This window comes from Bolinopsis microptera, chromosome 5, assembly GCF_026151205.1.
Source record: "Bolinopsis microptera isolate Bmic1 chromosome 5, MBARI_Bmic_1.0, whole genome shotgun sequence".
Lineage (NCBI taxonomy): Eukaryota > Metazoa > Ctenophora > Tentaculata > Lobata > Bolinopsidae > Bolinopsis > Bolinopsis microptera.
In genome coordinates this window covers 12104303-12129903 of record NC_087076.1, presented here as the reverse complement: position 1 = coordinate 12129903, position 25601 = coordinate 12104303, and the positions used below count along the sequence as shown (strand labels likewise).

General features: G+C 39.6%; 1 protein-coding gene across 27 annotated transcripts; it reads right to left on the bottom strand.

The window, feature by feature from the left end:
- Positions 1 to 319: 319 nt before the first annotated feature.
- Positions 320 to 25398, bottom strand: LOC134816027 (sodium/calcium exchanger 2-like). 27 transcript variants are annotated; one of them, XM_063824693.1, is made up of 23 exons: positions 24667 to 25392; positions 24433 to 24515; positions 23464 to 23574; positions 20787 to 20872; positions 20389 to 20613; positions 19687 to 19719; positions 18426 to 18592; positions 16943 to 17069; positions 15968 to 16027; positions 15204 to 15279; positions 14858 to 14875; positions 14373 to 14474; positions 12495 to 12657; positions 11867 to 11950; positions 9994 to 10129; positions 7867 to 7996; positions 7098 to 7203; positions 6498 to 6600; positions 2136 to 2258; positions 1698 to 1927; positions 1474 to 1554; positions 1193 to 1290; positions 320 to 986 (listed from the first exon to the last, which is right to left on the bottom strand). In XM_063824693.1, the coding sequence occupies exons 1-23, from the start codon at positions 25232 to 25234 to the stop codon at positions 858 to 860; spliced, it is 3039 nt and encodes a 1012-aa protein (XP_063680763.1). In that variant the 5' UTR covers positions 25235 to 25392; the 3' UTR covers positions 320 to 857. The 27 variants fall into 27 exon arrangements, with proteins under 27 accessions (XP_063680763.1, XP_063680764.1, XP_063680771.1 ...); XM_063824694.1 differs by having other exon boundaries at positions 7098 to 7194; XM_063824701.1 differs by lacking the exon at positions 11867 to 11950.
- Between the last annotated feature and the right edge of the window lie 203 nt (positions 25399 to 25601).

Below are 25601 nucleotides of genomic sequence, written 5' to 3'. Positions count from 1 at the left end.
CGTATCAAATTGGATGCGCTTTCGGAGGATACGTTATATAATAGCTCACATCTGACCCGTTACTTTGACCCCAACCCTAACTCTGACATGGCACGCCAATCCCAATGCGCGGTGCTCTTTTCAAGCTTCAGCTCGCATACGTGAGAGAATCGAGCAATAGATTAGCAAGCTTAGTTTTAGTAACCCTAAACTGAAGCATCTGCTAAAACCTTAATGTGAAATTGTACCAGCAGTCAGCTGCAGCAGTCAGGAGCAGTTACTTTGCACTTTAGTCTCCCTGTGACAAGTTCGGTGTATGCACAAAAGCCAGACAACCATGTTTTATAAAACGTTCATAAAAATACATCTCATATATCACATATCGAATCAACAGAAATATCTACAAAATTCTTTCACCAAACAGACAAAGAACGGTATATTCCCTGAAAAATGTCCGAAATAAATGACCCTTGAGTTGTGACATCACGAAGAAATCTTTGATCTTGTTATCAATGTTATATCCTACTTTGTTAGCTTTATAAAAACATCTTGTTCAGTCGAGCTGATTCGTAGAATCAAGAAAGAAGATCATGGCATTTGGTGCCAAATATTGGAAACAGCGATTAAGTCAACCGTTAACGTACTAATCCTACTCCTACAATGGATACAAAACATCTTCTGCAATAACAAAGGATGAAACTGCGCCCCTTCAAGAGTTTTGTTTCAGGCACATTTCATAGTAAATTCCCCAACCAATATCTAAGACAGAGTAGATTCTAGAGGTAGGTAAGAAAAGTTAGTGAAACAACGACCTAATGAGTTTGAGCTAATAAATAATATCCCGCGAAATAGAATTAACGGGTCTTCCCCGTATTTCTTCAACCAATGTTAATGATTCCGTAGGCTTTCAGAGATGCCACGATGATGTAGGTAGACCAGAGCAATAAGCATATTGAACCGGTCATGAATTTGACAACAGTGCTGCCTCCGAGTTCACCACCCAGTATCTGAAATGAAAGGGAGGACATTTAGAACACTCACAGACAACCATCTTCAGGCTTTAGATGGATTTTATTTTTAGTATGATCTACTTCTAGTAATCTATAGAGGAAAAAAACAAATTTCTGATAGTCAAACTTAAAAAATTATTTATTAGGTATCATATTATTAATTAATAATTAAGTATAATTAATAGTTAATTAAGTAAACTCACCACTCGACGTAGGATGAGAGTAAGAAGAGCAAACAAAGCCAACATGACAAATAAGATCACAGAAAACTCGAGGTTAAAGGTGCCAACCATAAAGGGTCCTGGGATGGTTTTGTTAAGTAATGGCCGGAATCAGGATCAAAACAAATGATTATAAGATGAATGCACGATTTGTACAATTGTCTGTCAAAATTTGACGATTATCCAGTTATCGTATTTATTCGATGGCACCTAGGTGGAGCATTAACCACCAAAGAGTCAAAGTTCTAAAATATCTGACATACCGCTCTGATCAGCCTTTTTCCAGAAAACTGCCAGCAACCAGGGTAGTCCCAAACCCAAGAATACATTCACCGAGTTACTTCCTGAGGATTTGATTTAGAAAACTTAACAATCATATTTAAGAAAGCTCATTATATTGACTTCTGCAGAACTTAAGTTAGAAGATATATTAGTCAAAAATTTGCAATTTAAGAAGGAACTATCAATTAATTAATTAGCTAATTACCTGTGACGTTGCCAATGGCAGCATCTGCGGAATCATCGTGAATAGCAGCAGACCTAGAAGCGAAAGTGTCGGGCAAACTTGTACCCAGAGCCACTAAAGTAATACCAGAAACAGCCTGTTTGATGCCCCAGACACAACCCAGTAAACTGGCAATCTGTTCCACAATGGCGGTCAACACACCAATGAAAAAGAGAGACACCACAAACGCAGGGTACCCAGAGCCACAGAACCTGAGGTTTAACCAATCGTTTAATTACTGAGTCCAGCAAAATAGGAATTATCAAACTTTTAAATAACTCGACAATTACGTTGACGCTCCACTTGCTTCACTCTGATTTATACTTTTCATGATTTTCCGTCTGAACTTCTTTACAGAATGAGTAGCATAAGGCTGTCAGATAATTAACTCATGCACATATTTCTATTCTGTCCACTGACCTCGGAGGAACGATTGAGAAGAGAACTTTCCAGAAGAGAGCGATAAAATGCATGATAAGATCTCCGATTGAGGGTTCCTCTTCCTCGCCGTCCTCATCAACCTCACCTCCCATCGTCAGGGCGCTATGGGATGTTAATAATTTCAAGTTCAGTTGAAGGGGTTGACCACGTTTTACGCAAGTCAAAAAGTTAGTTTCCATTAAAATATAATTATTAAACCTTATCATTTGAATAGTTTACTTTCACCAATAAACCTTGACAAACGCTTCAAGCTAGGAGTCAGGACCAGCCACTTATAAAATCTCAAACGTTTACAAGCGTCACAGAACAGTCCAGGATGCCAAAGTAATCAGAGCTCACAACCTATACGAGCAGCCACTAAGAAACCGCGCAGACACCGGCAAAGACTAGTCACATTCACAGTCTGGGGGGGGTGTAACCCAAAAAAACCCAATCCCAGTATGACCTTTTTCAGGGTAGGAGTTGGGTTTTTTTGGGTTTTTTTGGGTTTTTTACAAATTTTTCATTTGAAGGAAATAAAATCATGTAGGCACCTAGCAAAACAATTATCAGTACAACATCACTGTTGTTGTTCATCACTACAACATCACAATAGATATAATCGCTTAAATATCACCCAAAAGCAGTATTTTATTCACTGATGTGCTCAGAAGAAGTTGGCCATCCAGATATGATATCAGCCATATATGTAATGCTCACTTCGATGGCCATGGCAAATTGAGTTAGTAGGGACGCAACTCACTGATGACCCCAACCCTGACCGCAACCGGTACGAGAGGAATAAAGCCTTTCTTCTCACCTTCACGATCTCTGTTTCCGTTTTCCTGATCATCCGCTTAACGAGAAACCATGCTCTATCTCCAACTGAAAGAATCTTGCAGTTACCATCAGCTGCGTGATCACATGTGATATTAAGTGATATCTTCGCTTGTTTATGGCCCTGGAGTCGCTAAAATCTTGACTGGGATGGCATTCGATCTCGCCCTCCATTGAGGCAAACCTCAACAGCCGTATCATGATGCAGAGCATCACCATACACAGTTACTATTTTCGCCCATTCCTCTGATGAGTCAATATCCTCCACTTCCTCTTCTTCATCATCTGTTTCCGCTTCGTCACTCTCTACTCCGTCAGAAGATGGTTGGAAAGCCTCTCCTTCAAAGTTACAGTGTTCTTGAATGAGTTCTCTACCCCTTGAGACTCCCTTCTTCATAGCTTGGAACAATCTTGGGATTGAAGTATCTTTACCTCAAAATAGTTTCTCTGCTTTCGGATGCGGTATAACAAGCTTGTTGCGAGAGTGGGCAACTGTTACAGGGATCAAACTTTTGCCGAGTGCATCAAGCTCGAGGGGATGGTTTGATTTGCCCATGCCAACCAACATATCCTTAGAACACAGATTAGTTCTAATGCCTGCATGGAGGCCTATGCGCAGGAAAGCATGAAGTTTGCTCACAGGCATCGGATGTAAACAGCCAGGGCATAAAGTGTTGATAACTGTTGTCAGCTGTTACACTGACAATGTACAGCATCAGACCCTCGACTGTAATAATCGCATCATCAACATTTTTACAGACGTAGGCAGGTGGTCTTTCAATGGTTGTGTGAAGCTTAGGTGGCCCAAGGCGTCACCGCTGGATAGAAGCTGGGTGGAAGCCCTGGTCTGATGTGAGGCTCCCGAACTTTGAAAAGGGGTATCCTGCTGGTGCCCTCTTCCAGACACTCATCGGACAGCATGATGAAAGCCACTACCTCCGCGTGGTGAAGACTGGATACTGGACAGGGGGTCCAGGCTAAAGGCAGGACGGTCGACGGGAGACATTGAGCCCTGGAAGTTCAATAATTTGATCTATTGACTCCTTAACTCTTGGTCTACAAGAGGCTTTGAGACTCGTAAATCTTTACTGTTGATTGCACAGTAGCTAAAGAGGTGTTGGCTGTTACCCTGTTCAACCTAGTCTACTATGACCCAGCTAGACTGGACCACACTCTGGTAGTCAGGATACGGCTCCCTATGCCCGGGGTACCGGGTAACGAGGTAGTCAGGGGAAGGGTTAGTCCCCGCTAAAGTGTAGCTCTGTTCTCACTCTAACCTCCTTATGCTTTGGGATAAAATCGGAAAGTCCCACACTGGAGCAGGTGACGATTGGGTAAGGATTACAACTGATGCTGTTGGGTAGAAAAAGGAAGTGTCACATTTGTCTTGTATAGCATATATTCGTGCAATTACATGCTCAAGATACCCAAGATATTATGGTGAGAGTTAAATATGGCTATTGTTCAAGCGGATGCCCTTAACCTTTTAGTGGCGCAAGAGTTAAGAACACAATCCACTGCCAATGTGCAGGGGACTGCACAGGATTGTGAGCCAACTGAAAAGTGAAGATGAAGTTTATCAACAGCTGAAGGGTTAAAGCCCCTTATTTTTCTAGTGGAAGTGGCTGCCGGGGTAATTACGCTGCTATTTCAGAAGCTGATGACTCGGTCTCCACAACACGACAACCTATTTCTACAGAAAGTCAAACAAGAAAACATCAAAAAAATATGAACATCAATTGCATTGTATCATGTAAAAGGGCTGCTCAGGTTGGCACGTTTAACATAAGAACAGCCAGAGAACGCATCGAACTTGAAGAACTATTTTCTCGAAGCAAGCTGCACATCCTTGCCCTGCAAGAATCGAACATCGGGTAGTGCACTAGTGCATGCTGATTGCTGAGAATACCAGAATAGAAAAGATGAACAAAGGGATTCATCCAGTGATCTCATCTGCGTGGAGAAACGCAGCTGGCGCTTCTAATGGGAGAGTAGGAATCATCTTGACGAGGACAGCATATGAGGCTATAAGTCTTATAAAGTTATAAAATCTTACAGCGCAAGGATCCTCACCATGTCTCTTAATGGAAAGCCCAGGCTCACTGTCATCACATGCTACAGTCCTACAGAAGCCTCATCTGATGAGGAGGCAGGAAATCTCTTTTGTCTAAAACCAAGGATCTTACAGTTAATTTAGTAGGAGAGGAGCCACACACAATAATTTCTAAGGACGGACATGCCTTAGAAGAAGTTGAGGATTTTAGTACAACGGAGCACGACTTTAGGTTACGCAAGGCCAAGGCATGGGCTGCCTACCACAAAATGTAGGCTATATGGAGGTCCAATTTGTGCCGAGATTTAAAGATCCGTCTGTTCAAGCTACGGTTGAATCAATCTTCCTGTATGGAACGAAAACGTGGACAATAACAGAATCTTTGAAGAAAAGAATAGACGGATGTTACAGTAGAATGCTTCGGATGGCCCTAAACGTGGACTGGAGGGGACATCGCACCAACAAGGAGGTCTTTGGATCACTCCCAAGAGTTATTTCGAAGATACAGGCCAGAAGAATGAGGTTGGCTGGGCACAACCAGCGACATGATGACCTGGCAGCACACCAACTTCTCCTTTGGGAACCTAGGGAGGGATAGACCACCGCTCACCTTCGTCGATAACCTAATAAGTGACACTGGACTCAAGAACACTGGGGAGATTCAGGAGCTTATGGCGGACAGAAAGCTTTGGAGACACATCATCGAGAGTCGGACTCTGAAGCCGCCTTAAGTCAAGTAATTTAAGTCATGTGCTTTGACTTGCCTTGACCTTCGTCATAGCCTCCTTCCATGACAGGAGAACACATTTGCCGCATTTGGCACATTTCCACTTTGTGCATTCATATGGATTATATCTCGATGAACGAGACATCCTGTTTGCTATCGTGATAACATACTATCAATATAAACACACTTATATACTATGTAAACTATCTATTAAGTTAAGACATGAGAACAACACGTAGGTAAGACTCAGTGGGAAATAATTCACATTCAATACAATTAATGAAATGGCTAGAATTTTGTTTAAATTTTGTTTAAAAAACCCAAAAAAACCCAATCCCAGTATTACCTTTTCTTGGGTAGGAGTTGGGTTTTTTTGGGTTACACCCCCCCCCAGTCTACCTATATCGTCTGCTTCATTATATTTTAGCATATTTACACTTAAATATTTGCATGGTTAAATGTACTGAGTTGATTACCATTGGTTGTTTTCATCAAGAAGTGGCGGTCAGAAAGGCCACTGATCTCCGAGTGATGACTCAATATTAATTATTAACCATCTATCTAGTACAGTAATATATGCCCAAAATCTGTAGAGTATCTGCACGGTGTGAGAAACACAGGCCTTAATCCATCACATTTTCAACCTAATTACAAAAACCCAAGTTATAGGATGGCTGTGACATAGTTAGTCTAACATTATTGTATACGTGCTTCAAAAACAAATGATAATTATAAATTACGTTACCTCGTGAATTGTTCAAGATAAGCCTCTTTGAGCGGCTTGTCCTCGTCATCGTAATTACCAGCGATCTCAGCCAACAGAGCCTCGTCTCTGCTCTCCCGACAACCTGCACAATCGGCGGGATCAGTAACACACTTTCAGTAACACTTTCAGTAACACTTTCAGTAACACACTTTCTCACTTTCCAAGAGTGGAAATAATTGGATTGGCGTCTAAAACTTGTCACCCACTTGTTGGATTAAAATAACTACACCAAATATGGAGCGAAAATGGCCATTCTGTGTGATCACGACATCAAAAGAGTTGTCATCGTGATATTATTACCCTTAGTCAGCAACATTTAAACAATGTTTAAAATGCCGCGATGAATCATCACTCGTTTGTGCCAATATCAAAGTCAACTGGTATCAAATATCTATCTATAGAGTCTGGTGAGTGTGCATCTATTAGATCACCAGTACATACACTATACAACTACTCAACTACAAAGGACACGGAACATATTAACTAACTGTGCGAGGTAAGATCTACATTCAGCTTAAGAAAACGTTAAAAACCACCGTCAGTTTTATGGATGGTGTTAAACGGTTTAAAATAACGAACCTTCAGTTTTACAGATGGTGATGACCATGGCACATTCTTCTCCCAGAGTAGCGCCGAGTAGAGGGCGCTGTAGGGCAACAATCAGGGTGCTATGATCCTGGAGGGGCTAGTGTGAGTCAGTATCATAACTTAATGTGATCCTGGAGGGGCTAGTGTAAGTCAGTATCATAACTTAGTGTGATCCTGGAGGGGCTAGTGTGAGTCAGTATCATAACTTAATGTGATCCTGGAGGGGCTAGTGTGAGTCAGTATCATAACTTAGTGTGATCCTGGAGGGGCTAGTGTGAGTCAGTATCATAACTTAATGTGATCCTGGAGGGGCTAGTGTGAGTAAGCTAGTGTGAGTAAGTTTCATTCTCCTGCAGGGTCTTGTTGAACAAGACCCTGCAGGAGAGTTAACAATTCAGCTTGTGATCTGTTACCAATCAGAACACTAGAATCTGGTGCTGCCTAGCAACCAATCAGAGGGCTGGAATCCAGTCCTGCCCAACACATGTCCGAACAGGTATCCTGGTGTCCACTAGTAACATTCTACCTTTCACTTGGTAGTTCATGGGACACATTGGGGCTTCTTAACAAGTTAACAGATACGTACGTGCTTTACTCACCTTATTATATAAACTATATAAACTACTAGAAACTATTGTTTCGGAAAGTTTAAGAGACCTCTGTCTATTAACAGTATCTATTAACATATCTATTAACAGTGTCTATTAATACACCCTGCATGAACTGTGACAAGTAGTCGATTAAATCATCATGTTCTCACGTGTGCGTTAGGGTTGATAACAAGGTCGATTGTTTTGGCAGCCTCTCCGTGTCTGAACCAGAGAGTTCCCTGCAGTTTGATATAATCGCTTCCGTCGTTCTGGGAGTCTCCTCCAATAGCTGTAGCGTCACTGAGGGAAACATTTCGTTTAAATGATCATATTGTGACACGGTTAACCGAGTTATAGGGCGCCGTGACACTTACCCCCCAATTATAATACCTTAGCACAAATCGAATTTTGACCAAAAATCGAGCATTTCCAAAATTTTGAGATATTAGTAAACTCGATTAACCATTAGATTCAAATTGTTAGTCTCTTAAACTATTTGCCGCTGTAAAGGAGTACTAATAGAGTAACTAACGGAGTAAACTCAGTAACTTATACTCAGTAACTTATTGAGTAACTAAGAGAGTAACTAAGAGAAGTTGGTAAGTAACCATGGTAACCAACATAGTAAAATTAACGCCCGGACTTTTAACAGGCCTGTCTGACGTCTTGAAATTAGTGCCTGAAAAGTTTTTAAAGTACCCAAAGTGAGCGAGTATCTTTACTCGACAAACGAGTTGCAGCTAACACTACTTCTATAAGTGCATGATAGGTTGATTAAGTTTAGATGGTGGCCTTTTTAATGGTTACTGGACATTTAAACTTTTAAACAAAACTGTGACGTAAATGGTTTACAAATTAGGATATCAATTTGAGAAAAATGACCTCTTTGCATGTTTGAAACTCACTCGTTGACATTACTATCTAAAATTTTGAGTTTTGAACTAGTGGAAAGTACGTCAGTACGACACGTATCGTGTGCTACTTGTAGCTGTTAAACTGTTATCCAACCTCAAAAATGTAGGCAATTACTGGGATGCGAATTCCTGAAACCATGAAAACTTTCTGAAATACGATTTCTTGACGGCAGCTTACATGGGGAGTCAAAATTCGATAATTTGTAAAGCGGCTAATATGAGAAACTATACATTTCAGAAGTATGGACATTCTGTATTTATAAGTATAAAGCGGCTAATATGAGGAACTATACATTACAGAAGTACGGGCATTCTGTATTTACAAGTATAAAGCGGCTAATATGAGAAACTATACATTACAGAAGTACGGGCATTCTGTATTTACAAGTATAAAGCGGCTAATATGAGAAACTATACATTACAGAAGTACGGGCATTCTGTATTTACAAGTATAAAGCGGCTAATATGAGAAACTATACATTACAGAAGTATGGGCATTCTGTATTTACAAGTATAAAGCGGCTAATATGAGAAACTATACATTACAGAAGTACGGCCATTCTGTATTTATAAGTATAAAGCGGCTAATATGAGAAACTATACATTACAGAAGTACGGGCATTCTGTATTTACAAGTATAAAGCGGCTAATATGAGAAACTATACATTACAGAAGTACGGGCATTCTGTATTTACAAGTATAAAGCGGCTAATATGAGAAACTATACATTACAGAAGTATGGGCATTCTGTATTTACAAGTATAAAGCGGCTAATATGAGAAACTATACATTTCAGAAGTATGGGCATTCTGTATTTACAAGTATAAAGCGGCTAATATGAGAAACTATACATTACAGAAGTATGGGCATTCTGTATTTAATTTACAAGTATAAAGCGGCTAATATGAGAAACTATACATTTCAGAAGTATGGGCATTCTGTATTTACAAGTATAAAGCGGCTAATATGAGAAACTATACATTTCAGAAGTATGGGCATTCTGTATTTACAAGTATAAAGCGGCTAATATGAGAAACTATACATTTCAGAAGTATGGGCATTCTGTATTTACAAGTATAAAGCGGCTAATATGAGAAACTATACATTTCAGAAATATGGGCATTCTGTATTTATAAAGCGGCTAATATGAGAAACTATACATTACAGAAGTATGGGCATTCTGTATTTATAAGTATAAAGCGGCTAATATGAGAAACTATACATTTCAGAAGTATGGGCATTCTGTATTTATAAATATGCCAAGTTTGACCACAAGCTCCCAAAATGTAAAACACAAAATCTTCGTGAAGAACTAATTAGTTCAACTAGGATAAACATATCCAAATTAACAAACCAATAAAACTAATACCACAAAGTACCCACATGGTCCTGTAGGATATAGCCACGGCTCCGTCACTGCCTCCACTCCTCTTCACTCCAATGCTTATCTCACCGGGGTTCGCGTCGCTATGGTAACGGGTAGAGTCCACGGATATGGTGCCGTGATCTATGAAACGTTCTGTCAGGATTTGGGGGTTAAGGGGAAGCACCGCACGTTACCCGTCTCTGATGGTGAGGGACTAAACTCTTGGCAGATCTTCTCGTGCACACCTCCACTGCTATCAGATCGGGATTTTAGGGAGGCTCATGCTTTCTTCAATAATTAACTCTCCAAGGAAGCTCGATGGGCAGGATGATCCAAAAAGTGCTGGGTGTCAGTTTTCTCTAACGAAGACCTTAAAATGGAATGATTGCAATGCTAAAGCTGTTTTGAAGAGGAGAAGGTTCAATAAATGGAAGCAAAGAATTCAGTAGCAGGTTCTGGTTGTTCTGGTTGTTCTGGGCTAGAGTTTCAGAGTGACCGAGTTGTTGAGGCTGCCATATTGCGGGGCTGTCATATTGTGAGGCTGCCATATTGTGACTCACGCAGGCGTGGAGACATGGCAAATGCACAAATAGTACATATTGCCATTCCTAGCTCAGATCATAGCTTCGGCTACATTGCTTGTCCTGTTGTGCTTTTCTTTTTGCTTTTTCAAAGTTTTTTGTTCCATCAGGTTGACTAAGAGTACCTTATCTAAGGTTGAATCAATTGTGGCTCATGCTTTTATCAATATATAATATCTAAGTATCAGTGAGTATTGAGCAGGAATGCGTTGTTCAATATATAATAGCTGAATATCAGTGAGTATTGAACAGGAATGCGTTGTTCAATATATAATATCAGTGAGTATTGAACAGGATGGGAAGCTAAGAAGGAATGTTGGGGTGCAATTGAAGTGCCTTGGTTTCCTCATGTGAGCTGGAAATCTTACCACTTTCCGCCGTAGAATCCTGTCTCTTAGTCTTAGATTTAGACTTTGAGTTACTTTTACTGCGGTTTGTTGAGCTACAGTTACTGTGCTGTTTAGAGTAACTGTGCTGTTTAGCGAAAGGGTTACTCTTGGGTCTTCCAACTGAGCTAGAGTTACTGTGCTGTTTTGAAACACTCTGCTGTTTTGAAACATTCTGCTGTTTTGAAACACTCTGTTGTTTTGAGTAGCTGTGTTGTTTTGAGTAGCTGTGTTGTTTAGAGTAAGAGTTAACTCTTGAGTAAGAGTTACCTTCAGGACGTCTGACCCCATCTGAGACATACAACGATAAATTATTTCAACAGGCTCTAAGTTTAGGCATTGGAATCATTGTCTGCAATATGTTTGGTGTAGGTTTGAGGCATTAGAATCATCGTCTGCACTTTTTTAGATCATCCTGCACATCATCAAAGCAGGAAAAAGTTAATCTCAGTGAATTAGGATGGGCTGGCTGCTGGATTTTCAATAAATGTGGGCTATCTCACTTAAAGTTACAAACCCTTTTCTCACGATGACACCAGGCTTCAGGCTACACGCTCAATATCTGGGGGACAGTGCCGGGAAACTGGATAGTTTCAAAGGCTGAAAGTCTAGACTCAGGAATGGTAAAAATCTGGCAGCTGTTTGGTTCACTAAATAGCAAAAAAAACCGGAACTTTCACCCAAAGAAACCCTATCAAAGAAGTACCTCAAATGTAATACTACCATGCCAATTGCCAGTTTCATTCAACAATTATTCGCTGGGAAATATCAAATGGAGCTAATGGCTTCCGTCTCACTCTTAGTTCTCAAAATTAAGTTCAATTGTAAGCTGTAACTCTGTATAAATCTGTAAAGACTCAAGAGTCTCTAAGAGTCTCTAAGAGTTAAGAAGGTCATGCGGCCACTCTCCCAGCTAGCCTTACCGTATGTAGGTATACGTGCCAAGATCTGGCTACGTGCCAAGAACCATTTTTTGGCGGACCACCGGGTCCACTTTTTATTCCGTCCTGTGTAAACATGATATTCATGGGGACAAGGTTCTGAAGAGTTGAAGTCTCACACACGTGGTAAACACGTGGTAAACACGTGGTAAACACGTGGTAAACACGTGGTAAACACATGATAAACACGTGGTAAAATGGGACGGCTTTGTTTGGGGAACAGGTAACGCTGGTGCTATACATATCAAAAATTAACAGTACACGTTACGAGTGTGTGTGAGAGAGCTGATAACAAGTTCGTTTGGTACGTGACACGGATCAGTCGGCCATGTTCAATCATTAAGTTGCTGTCACGTGTGAAACGAAATCGTTATGCAATCCCTATGATCATGGATAATTACAAGAATGGAATATGCTTTCAAAGGATAATTAAAGATTCATAGCTTTAATTTAAGATTCATAGCTATTATAACTGCTAGGTATTACAGGACGTGATAAGTAAATCGTATTCGAAAAGTCTAGCAAAAGATAATGTAATATGCTGCGGGCCTCAAACAGCTGGTGATATCAGTGATAATATCAGTGATAATATCTGGCGGGCCAGACTCACTCGACATGTCCAGGATGGTGACAGTACAGATACTGGGATCCCCCAGATCTGTCTCCTTGGACGGGTTCTCCAAGATCACGTTAAACTCCTCCTGACGGGACTCAACCTCGTGGTGGAGGATGGGGATCCGTATCTGCTTCTTGATTTCGCCTTCTTTGAACTCCTGAAAATGTGATAATAGTTAGAGAGATGTCCAGCTGGTGGTGACTCCTAGTGGCTCCTCACCCACGTACCAGCTGAGCTAATGTGGTGATCTTGAGACGCTGTAAACAAAAAGGCAACGCTAATTAGGACAATTCAGGGCTTGGTCTTACAGTTATAGTAGAGAAAGTGGCATTTACAAATGCAGTCAGAAAACGTCCAACTGTGGTTCAGAGAGATTAGAGATAACGTTTTGTTGTTTTCACCATTTGCCCATTTGCCGGGTGATTACCATGGCCGTGTTTTGATAGGACTGACTATGTTACAGGAGACCACACATATTTTTGATATTCTTGTAGGGGTAATTAGCTAAATAGATAATTGGGTAATCACTAATCACTCGTGACAGTCGGACGTGGTAGACCAATGACCTCGAAAAGTGTGTTGATTTTTGGGCAATTAGGAACAAATATCCGACATTTTGGGTATACTTAAAAAGTAAACATGTTGGGAGAATGTTGAAGATTCAAACAATCTAATCTGGCTAGCTGGCCAGGATTAGATTTTAAAACCAATGTTGGCAACTGAAAATAACCTGCAATAACCACGGTTCCATACACGAAGTGAGGCGAGTCTAGACATATATTATTATCATTACATTTTATGTAACTCATAATGTGGTTGAGTAAGTCAGTGGTTATCATGCCTTTCTGCTTAGACTGGTGACCGCGCTGCTAACTAATTGTCTCTCAGAAAAACGGCAAGTTTCCATTTAAACTTTACCGTTATCACAGCTCTGTACAATATACTGAGAAACGTATTACAACCGTGGGCTTACCTCATTCGTCACAGTTTCAGTATCTATTTTAACATAGCTACTAGTAGTAGTAGTAGTAACTAACATTCGGCTAAAACCTCAGTTTATACCTCCCCCAAAAGTAAGGATTCACATTCTCCAGTTCCCGTGAATGAGATCCAGGCAAAAAGCAGCGCCTCCCTTAAGTAAGGTTTCTTGTGAGCTATAGTTTCCAGCCGCCAAGGATAACGGCTTGAAGTGCTACCCTCCACCCCTCACCCAGAGAGCTAAATCTGCACTACGACTGAGTTACTATGGCTGCTTTACTAATAGCTTGTCACTTGTAGGGTGCCGGGGTGAAATGTTTACCGTCCTGCTCACCCGACATCTGCTAATTGGTGACAACTATATCTCCATTATATCACCGACATAAGTTATCTCAAAAACATAGGGCAACGTAGGGGTTATATCTTGGATTAAATTTGTGATAATTTATTTGCTAGACGATATTATCAAAAATAATATGCAGGTATGTTAATATGGATTCATTTGCAGACGGCAATATGGCAGGAATCGAGTTATAATTCTTGGTATTCGGAGTTAGGAATATAATGTCAAAGGTGGTAAAGCGAGGCAGTGCGTTTTAAAATTAAATATTTGTTATATAATATTATATTTAAAGATCAGTAAATAAATACCACACATGAAGTCATTGATTTGATGAACAAATCATAGACACTAAGTAAAAGAAGCCTTTGCTATTTATAAATTTAAAGGATGAGCTAAATAAATTTCAATCACAGCACCGTCGCGTTAAGACATTGGAGGTGAAATGTAAAACATAATATATGAAGTGGACTCCTACCAAGACTCCAGATACAGGCTCGTAATCAAGATTGTAAAACATAATATGAAGTAATATATATAATATAAACTCCTACCAAGACTCCAGATACAGGCTCGTAATCAAGATTCTTCTTGGCAGACCCATCTCTAGTGGAGAAGTGTATGTAGTTAGAGTCAGCGTACGTGCACTGGAAGTCCTGAAAAAGGGGGAACAGTTTATGAGGTGCTCAAAGAAGCTTAATAAAAGATAAGAAAGTAAATTCTTTAAATTTATAGCTCAAGAATGATCACGTAATGTGCCTTGATGCTTTTTTTAATCACCAGATATAACATATAACATATAACTTATTAGACCTTCTCCGAAATAGCAAAAATTGCAGCGGCTCTGAGTTCATGGTTAATAAATGACCTTAAAACTTTTCCAAGAATGGTTAAGACCCCTTGTAGCAGATACCCAAAAAAACAGAAGATAAGTTTTGATAAGAGTTTTGTTTAGTTTAAGGTAGAAAGTTCAGCAAAGAGAAACAATAACCCCCCACAAATTCTAGGTGATTTCACGGTGCAGCTGATTAGTACTAACCTTGGATAAAGTTCCATCCTAAAAACAAACATTAGTTATATTTATATATTAATGACATGCAACATACAAAAGATGCAAGATATAAAGATGAATCTGGAAATAACATTTATCATCACGTGCACATCACGTGCACATAATTGAACATAATTAAAAATCATTACATTTACACATAAAATCAACACGATCTCACAACCCGTCCAGCTGGAAGCACTGGTCACAGTTCAGAGTTAGCCTCATTTACCACAGTACTTGCACGTGTTATAAAGTGCTGCGCGCAATGATATATCCTTGTGACCAGCAGCTTAACCATTAAGGAGCGTGAGTTGTAAGAACATCCTCTTCTCACCTGAATAAGTGCGGTAATGTCTTCAGCTTCAGGGGAATCGGCAAGAGCATCTTCTTCTTTCTTAACTTTGTCCTCACTGAAAAGGGGTAAGAGTGTTCCTTCTGAAAAGCCGCTATACAGATAAGAGGCGTATTTAGGGAGGAAAATCAGCAAACTCGGCATTTAAACCCGGCTAAGTTCAGATGAAACCAGAAACATTCACTATAAATTATTAAGGGAAAACCCAACATTCAAATTATTTTGGAAGACAAACTCACAACATTCACTAACAAAATAAAGAAGATAAAAGCTTACACGCCGCTTTAATGCACATATGATTTATTTTCAGGAAACATAAAACACAATACCACAAACTGTATGCTTTAAAACCTTGTTGCCATGGTAACATTTGTTAATCAACTCTCTGAGTATTTCAATCCAACGATTAAATTCCATTCCAATATGATTTGATCAGCACATGCAAAAAATTGAACGATAAGTACACCCTCAAGCTCAGGTATCTGGTATAACCACTCTAGATTCTTCAAAAGGAGCGTAACATAAACTCAGCAGGTATTAAGTTCCTTATTTACTCAAAAGAAATAGATGAAAAAAAAGAAGAAGTTTGTCTTGATGATAAGACTGGTGTAGTAACCACTTTATGATAATATATCTGTCTAGATATATTAGTATTATAACATTGTTATAATATTAATTATTATTATAACAAGCCGTGAACAGCGGATAAAATACGCGTACCGGTTACCATGACAACGTTTACCCACCTTGGAATGGGCTGTGATGTCAGATATGCTTTCAACCTGTCACTGTCCTGATCTGCCGAGCTGTGAAAAGGGGGCCAGTGTTCACATGTTAGGTGGTACACTAAAACACTTAAAATTCCCATACTTTGCTGGTTTTTGTTTCTGGGTTTTTGTTTTGCTAAATATGTTGATATCATTATAATTGTTAGTTGTTGTTTTTTTTTCTTCATTTGTTGTGTATTGTTGTTATACTCGCAGAGATTACGGCTTCAACTACTACTACGGGCTTCTCAGGCTGGAATACAAAGCTTCTGTGCCGTGTGTTATAGTGGTGTTTCATTCCGGAAAAGTTGTGGGTTTGGTGGGTTTTGGTGGGTTTTGGTGGGGTTTGGTGGGGTGGTCATGCTAGAACGGAGGAAACGGCGCTTCTCAGTGAGAACAGTGAGGGTAGTATGTGCTCACGCTGTTCTTCAAGCTCATAAGAAATGGGCCGACATTTGCTACGTGTTTTTCTCGTATTTGAGCTTCATGTAAAAAGGCTAATATCATGGTGGAATGAGTCTGCGTGCAAAGAAGAGGGTACAAGTATTTTTGGGTGAGAGTGGAGTTTTTTTGCGAAAGTTTTAGCAATTAGTTTAAAATAGCGAAGATTTGGGCCGAAGCCAAAAATTTTAACAGTACGCCTCGAGAATATTGTATAATAAAAAATAAAGCAACAATAATTTGTGATGAGAATACATAGAGTGCCATGAGAACATATAATGTGAATAAAATGTGCTATAAGACCAAGTTATTCATTTGCACAGAAAGGTTGACATCACAAATCGAACATAAAAGCAGAATAATTGTTAATTATCATCTTATACACAATCAATACTCATTGGATCCAACATTAATTTACATTTTGTCTATTCAACTGTTGATTGATTGGAAAAAACCGACAGAAAGATATAAAAGCCAGAAAACATAAAAAGTGAAAATTTATAAAAAACTTACGCCTTCTCTTCAGCCTTAGGTCTAAAGGAGGGGTTAGGTTGGTACGTTACATCAAGAACAAGTTCCTTTTGGTCGTGCATTATGTTGCACATCTTCTGATGGAAGTAAAAGAAACCTCGGATGGCGCCTGAGGAGGTGGGTTTACATTGTTCAGATTTTATAGTTTTATAGTAGTTGTACAGCAATACTAAGGTAATGGGACTACTGCACTACTACTACACTCGACCTCTGCATGATCCAGAGGATGTCACAATTTTACCTTCATACAGACATCGAACGCTGTAAGTGTAAGAAGATGACGATCAGACCTCGTTATTGAAACTGGTTTTAATACTAATATAGTCACGGTTTTGTTTTCTGAGCGGTTGGGTCGATTGAAGTGACGTATAAAATATAAATAGCCATGAGGAGATTAGAGGTTGAAAAATAGGTGTGGCTTAGTGTGTGTAGTTACCAGGTAACCAGGTAACCAGGTTACCAGGTATCCAGGTAACCAGGTTACCAAGTATCCAGGTAACCAGGTAACCAGGTAACCAGGTCTCCAGGTATAGTTATGTTTACTGAAATACATTTATGTTTTGATGGGACTTTCTTATTTGGGTTTAATCATGAAGAATTGGTAAGGTTTGTTTTGTTCTGCTTAAATTCATCTTTCTCTTCACGATTAAATTGGCGAAGCAGACGTAATTCATGTATAATTATATAATCCACTCAGGTTTAATCTATCCCTAAATTGCACAGATGTCTGCTGAGAATCTAAATGCTGATAGCAGGAATCTCCCTCCAGAGCACAGTACTCAGTGTTCACAAAGCGTTCAACTTGAACAACAAGCTGGATCCTTACTCATAGTACATTACTCATTGGTAAGCTGTCTGATGGGAGACAATAAGACACCGGTTCCTACAGCAATCCCAACCTTGTCGTCATTATAATCAACCAGACGAACAGTAACATGAATAAAACCATCATAATTGCAGCTTTAGTCGGAATTGCAGTCTAGACAGCAGACAGTTCTCTTGGTTAGCTAACAATGAACTCCAGTCTAATAGTGGACTAACTTAGGTCACATAAGTACGCTTTTGTCAAGAATTAATACATAATAGCTGCATTATTCAAGCTCCTAACTGCGTAGAAGCTAAGGAATTAATGATGACTCTCATTGCACGAGATGGGTGCTGTGTGTACCGGATATGAAGATTCGTAATGACCACGTTTCTTCCTGTTAAGTGAGCGTGAAATATGTATGATAACACGGGTTTAACTTTAGTAAGGTCGACATGCCCTGAGCGATAGGATTTAGCGATGGTACGAGGTCCGGGGAGACCCTCTGACCTCGCATTTTAAAAGAAGTGCTAACTTTTTATACTAATAATAGACTTGATGTAGAACATCAGGAATGAGAGAATGGACTATTTGAACATTCTGAATAACGTGTTAAGTTCATTTATAACATCAATCATCTATATAATAAGGAATACTAACTAAGACGTTGGAGTTCAGTTTCCTTTCTCCTGGCTTCTCTAAGCACTTCAACTAGAGTAGCGATCTTGGGGGGAGGTTTAGAAGCCTTGGTGCTTGAAGCACTGGTGATCAGTTTAGGAGTCACTCTTCTCGTACCCATCATTGAGCTCAGAACTGCGTGTCGGAACCTGTTGTAAAGGAGGAGTTAGGACTGGGTACGAGGGATGTTAGATTTGTGGACATTTCATCTCGCGACCTTTCACCCCCAATTCTTAACCACGATCACGTGCACACACTCCCATATCCCTAACCCTGAACCTAACCCTGAACCTAACCACAACCATAGAACTATCAGGGACACTAACCCTGACGAAAACAGTCTGTTAAAATGGCGGCGGATGAAAAGTCGAGAGTTGAAATGCCCGGTCCCTGACATTTTGTAACTGATCATGAGATCGATACTCAGGGCACTCAAAAGGAATGCTATTCTGGATGAGTATAGCTGTGTTTTTAATCTACATCTACATTCTACTGCATCAATGAAGTAATGAGTAACATGTAAAAGATTCTGCCACATTCTTTACAAAACATGCCACCCAAAGAGTTCTTAACTAATCGTGTTTCTATGTTAAGTGAATTATATGTATGTGATGAGGAGAAGAGCCCTGGGGTATATCGACTTAATAAGAGTCATAAAGCTGAAAAGTTATCGTTCTAGAAGAAAAATAATAATTTCAGTGTTGACTGCTAAGCTTTGAAAAGCTTGCTACTGTCGATAGTGCTGAAAGGCAGTAAGGCTTTAGTATATACGGAAACTATAGATAGGCTAAAACTGTCAAATAAGCGTCTTTTCCCAATTGAAGCAAATTCCCTCAAGCGCTGAAAGTGAAAGTTCCCAAGGACGAAACAAACGACACGATACAAGAAAACGGGTACATATAAATGGTTAAATTATTCATTTCACACACACAGCACAACATAAGGTATCCCGTCAATACATAAAACAGATGGTAATATGTACAGTTGTGCCCCCAATATAAACAGTTAGATAAACATGAACTGAAAGATGGGGCAAATGGGGGTTTCCACGGTGAACACCCCTTAACAGTCATCTCTTAAGAGTGATAATTTGTATGACAAGAGATAAACCAGAGAGGCCCAGGTAAGGTGGAGAGTGGGGCTTCAGGAAACACGGAGGGGGCACGACTGTACGAATCACACGGAAGACCGCAACATAATACGTGTACGGGGTACGTGCACGTTGGAGTAATAATGATACTACCTTGAGCGAGACAGAGCACTCGTTTCAGTGACCCTGTGAACAATTGTTACAGATCCCACAATTACAGATCCCACAATTACAGATGCCTAATTGTTGCAGATCTTTTTTAGTTATTTAAAAGTCTGTAGTCAGGTCCTGATTTACCGTCCAATTATTTGGTAAATCAGCGTATAGCGCCAAGAGTTTTTTAATTTAAAAAGAAAACATTCCTACCGAGAGTACTTATGGAGTTTTCAAACATTAAGAAAGCAGTTTTACAAAAAGTATTTTATCTGCAGATTCAGTTTAACCCATGAACTTGATGTAATGTGCTTTAGGGGTCGTTCACATATTACGTAATCACTGAGGGGGAGGGAGGGGGTTTCTAAATGATTACGCTAGTTTCATTTTAACACACTAGCTATGTGTAAAACTGTTCACAGAGGAAGGGGGTTTAAAGGTAGCTATTTTTAATTTGGCCAGTGATTACGTATTATGTGAACGACCCCTTATTGAATTAGCTGTACAATTTACATCGAGCATTCACAGCGCCACACAGAATGAAAACCACATTTGATTCAGCGAGTGACAGAACTTACGACACCCTGTTTCTAGCTTAAAATTTGCAAAAAAAAGCAAAGCATCAGCAACAGCATTCTTTATTTGCATCAGCGCAAGAAACAGTAATTTACTGAGAATCTATGAAAAGTCATGGTTACCAACCTGCTTCTAGCAAGAGCGGTAGTGGGACCCTGATGACTGGGATCCCCTTCTACACCCTGGACTTCACTGTTCTTGTCGAGTAACTTCACCCAAGGGTTAGGTTTGGCGGCGGACTCACCACTTGGCTCTTCGGCGGCATCTGGCGCGTTTCTCAAGGCAGCCCACTTAGATGCCCCAACGGGCGCAGCGGGTGTGTCGTCTGCTTTTTCAACGTCATTGTGGTTCCTAAGAGGCGTCTTTGTTAACAAAAGTAAGACAATGAATCAAGACTCGAGGAAGCTCAATTAAAGTTTTCTGTACCATGATGAAGAAACAAATCTCAGTGATATCACTTCAGACATTTTGTCTATTCAATTCCTTTAGTTTAAAGAAAACCCGAAATGGTAAATGAAACATACTCATGGTTTTTGTTGAGATGCTCATTCGAGTCTGGATGGAACATGGGGAGCTGTCCCTTTTTCTTTTGAGTGGTCAGAAGTTTCACCTGAAACAAAATCATATGTAAGCAATAATTCCGTCATCTGGTACTGAATCTCAGCATTTTTATTATCAAACAGCGGCATTCACAGTCAGACCGCAGACGGACAATTATTGTGCTGCTGTTCCTACCGTAGATATTCAACTCTCTGTAGAAATAAAAGCTTCAGAGCAATTTGCTAATGCCCTGCAGCTGCTGCGTCTGTTGTGGAGGTGGGCCGCGTGCATGCAATTACCGGTTACTCCACTTCACCACGTGATGCCCTTATAAGGAGTGCTGTTACCACGTGATGCCCTTATAAGGAGTGCTATCCATGCAATTACCATTTACTCTACAACAGCTCCATATAAAATAGTGCTGTAATGGCACTGCAGATTCATTAAAACTATCAGTGGGAGGAACAGAGTAAACAGTTCCGATAACAGGTACTTAGTTCCAGGTACCCTGTTCACTGCTTCCTCTCACAAACACACCTCGTCCGATATTCCGTCGGTGAAATAATCACGTGATCACCAATAACCACGTGATCACCTAATAAGGAAAATAACATCTGACTATTACAGCGGTGAATATATAACGACACGTGACACGCATGTTACATTTCAGCATTTACAGTATTTTCAGTACATTATTATGCTAATCAGCCGATATTAACCTGAGCAACGTGAACATGGTCTGACCTGCAAGCTGAGGGCTTAAATTTATAATTTTGCACCAAAATTCCCGGTTTTAATTGATTCTAGATCATTTTGGGCTTCCCAGTTCTGTATTCGAGTATAATTTGAGTTTTGTTGCGGAAGCCCAAATTTGGAATTCCAAAAATTCAGGGTTACTTAGGTCTTAGGTGTACCACGACAAATCAACTTTAACTGCCAGGAACGCCGTTCCAGGTGGAACGGGTCAGTAAACATTTTTCTTGAAATTACGGCCTATTTTTTCACGTAAAAAATATGTCTTTTTGAAGTGTGATAACTAGTACGGTAGATCGCAGCTAATTCCTAGAGGCAGACCTGTGCTGCTCTATTCGATTTATATAATTCGAAGACCTGACTAGTAAATTTTAAAAGAACTGAAAATTTGTTGACGTATCGCGACGTTAGACGTGTTGGTCGGACAAAGTTTAAAAGTGAACTGTCCTAGGAGTCAGAAGGCACAAATTTACTGAAATTTAGGAGTTCTATGCCGACAGACAGTGCACTGGCAGTGTCCAAAAACTTCCATAGAAATTTTAAAAGATATATATAATAAGGGTTTCTCAAATTCTACGTAGATGGCACTAATATAATAATACTCTAAATCTCGTAGAAAAGCGGAAGCTTTAAAATAGAGAAAACATTTTTGGTCCAAAAATTTCACTGCACACTTTTTTGTGTAAAAACGAGAATCTCGGGCAGGTTCAGAGCAGTTGAAACAATATTTTTTAGTTCACGTTACTAATGAGGAATCGTTCAGATATTTCTTAGGCCAAATATTTTCAATCAAAAGCCCACTCTCTTTCGGTAGAAGCGAGAAGCCGCAAGCCCCCATGAAGCCGAAAGCTGTTCAAAGGAGAGCGATGATTTCTTAAACATTCTTAAAGAATCATTAAGGAAATCTGCAATTATCGTTTGATATAAACTTTTAAACAGGACCAACAATTCTTTGTGTCTACAAATAACCATTAAATCGGCTTAACGTAAATATTTCGAAACCCCCTTTCCTTAAACATTGCCGAAATATGTGAACGATTCTCAAATTTAACATCACGCATGTCATATTAATGTGAGTTATGTCCACTTTCATAATGGGGGAGATAACTCAGTTTTTTTGCCGTCTCAGTCCTACCAAAATGTTACAGCAAATCAAGTAGAACGACAAAAAACCTCGTTAACTCCCCTGTTTATACTTTGGCCTTTTTGGCAGTATCAAAGCAGCCCGACAAGCTCAAATGGCGTGAACACTTACCCTAACCCAAACCTTAACCCTTATCATAACCATTATATTCCGAGATATTCACACGGAATTGAGCTGGTCAGGCTTCTTGGAAAACTGCCAAACATTTCAGTAGTTTTAATGTCAGCTGACACAAACATCTCACACTCACATTGGAACTCTTTCTTAATTCCCTGGTCGTTGGAAGACCACTTTTAGCCTATTTATGTGGGGGTAAGTAACTGGTTACACGACTTGTTTGGGGGGTAAGTAACTGGTTACACGACTTGTTTGGGGGGTAAGTAACTGGTGGGGTTCGTTACACGACGGTTTGTTACGGTAGATTGTAACGGGGACGGGGGAATCAAAAGATATAAACTTCAACTCAAAATGCTATATTGCTTTATGCTGGATATTATGGAAGTGGCAATGAATCAGAATTTTACACAAATGACGTGGATTATTAGATTATTGACACTGAGCGATATTAAAATAGAATAATCACCATCTCAGCGTCAATAACAGTTCAAGGATAAGTACAGTGAACAGGAAAGTCTCTCAAATATCTCTCAAAACTTATATAGCATATTTAACAAATAACTGCAGACAAGGAATCGTTATAACACAAAAAGAACACCAAGAATCACAGTAAGTAAGAAACAACAACTATAACACGTGGAAATTACCATGAAGGGGGCCTTTTTACCGATACACCACCAGTTGTTGTCCTGAGCCCAGGCGTGGAGAATCAGGGCTGGGAAGAAAAGGAAGGTCACTACTGCTTCCCACAACTCTACCTGCAAGTTTTCAAATTAAATGAAAACTGTTAAACTATTATTCAACTATTGTTCAACTATTATTCAACTATTGTTTCACTTTTCATGCTTGTTTTATTTAGCGCTGATAAATAATTGGAGCATATTATGATCATGTGTTCCAACTAGGGTTTAAGCTGATCTGTAATTCCAGATTCAGCCCCGCTACTTCAACATCAGCAACTTCATTCACCACGTGCAACTTCATTCCCCACGTGCAACTTCATTCACCACGTGCAACTTCATTCCCGACGTGCAACTTCATTCCCCACGTGCAACTTCATTTCCCACACGTGCAACTTCATTTCCCACACGTGCAACTTCATTCCCAACACACGTACGTGCAATTCTTTTTATAAATAGATTCTTTTATCTCGATTAAATAAGTTAATGTCTCTATTATTTTCTGACATGTATCTCATTAGAATGCTGAATGCATTGTGATACGCAAATACTTGAGTAGGTCTCATAGTATGTCGACGCGAAAAATATGCAAAACAGATTAATATAATGCGAGTTTACGATTATACATGATATTAAACCTATATATTTAATAACCGATGCGTGACCTAAGTGGCCAAAACTCGATTAATATTGTCGGGCTAGCGTAGGAAAAACAACAAAAGAAAAGGAAACAAAAAGAAGATAATAATTTTTATTTCTAAATATACAGTATGTCCAGAAACCAACCTGTTCAATTTTCCTTAGTACTTATCTTAGGGTGTTTTCAAAAGAAAATGTCATGCAATATTATAGTAACGTTTGACTGAAGAGTTTTCATTAACATGTCGATCATTTCATTATTTTTAAAGAAGATACTTGAAAAGATAAGGATCTTACCTCATTGGGAGAGTTGTATTGCAGTACGATAAGAATCCAGACATAGGCGAACACACTCCATAACGCGGTCGTGCAGAACACACCTGTGGTATTTAGTAGTTAGCATGCTCACCACCACTCAATCTCATTTCTAATTCCATTATCAGTGATAAAACTGAGAACAAGTAGATCTGCGAAACAACAGGAATCGTTACACGTTATGTCCATATAAGGAGATATTTGTTGGGAACTCACCAAACTGTTCGATCCTCTTAATTTCCCCTTTGGCTGGAGAGAAGATGCAGATTCCAGTGATGACTAATAAATTAAAGGCGGCACTGCCAATAATGGTAAATGTACCAAGACCACCAATTTCTGAATTAATGTCTATTTCTACTCCGGAGGCGAGAAGGCCCAATTGTTCTACAAAGGCCAGTAGGATCTCAGGGGCCGATGAACCAAGGGCCATAAGTGAGAGATTCGCAACAGTCTCGTTCCATACCAAGACTTCTTTGGTATTCGCTTCATTCGTTATGGGGTCGAAGCGAGTAATGACTTTTTTCTTACTCGTTATAACTTCTATCGCCCCCATGAAAATGTCTGATATAATGGCAATACCGATAAAAAGATAAAACATGAAAAGAATGTACAGAAAACCCCTGATTCCTGCGCCCCACAGGTTTTCTCCGGGCAACAGCAGCCATGACGCGCACACTTTCAGTGAATCAGGCTCAAATTCCACGATAATTCCATTCCCAAACTCCTGAAAGGTAAAATTCTTGCTTTCAGCGAGTTCCACCCACTCCGCTCCTTCGTTGGACATGATGGTGGTGAGATTATATTCCTTGTTTTAGTTATGATAAGCTGCAGCGTACAAAAAGTATCAGATAGCGTGGTGATCTCAGCAGCAGTGTTTCTATTGGTTGTCAAGGCGATTGTTCCATAGACCAGCTGCAGACTCACGTTATCATACTGATATTAAACACTGTTAGAATGAATAGAAAATCATGATGTTTAAATTTTCTACATGAATATATCGATCATCGATTGATTAATATAATTGATAACACAGACTATAATATGCATTTGAATTACAGAGCTATCATACTATTTTTAGTGAGACCGATCAATATTTAATATTTAAGAATGTGATTATCTTAAAATAATATTTATTAAATAATATTTATGTC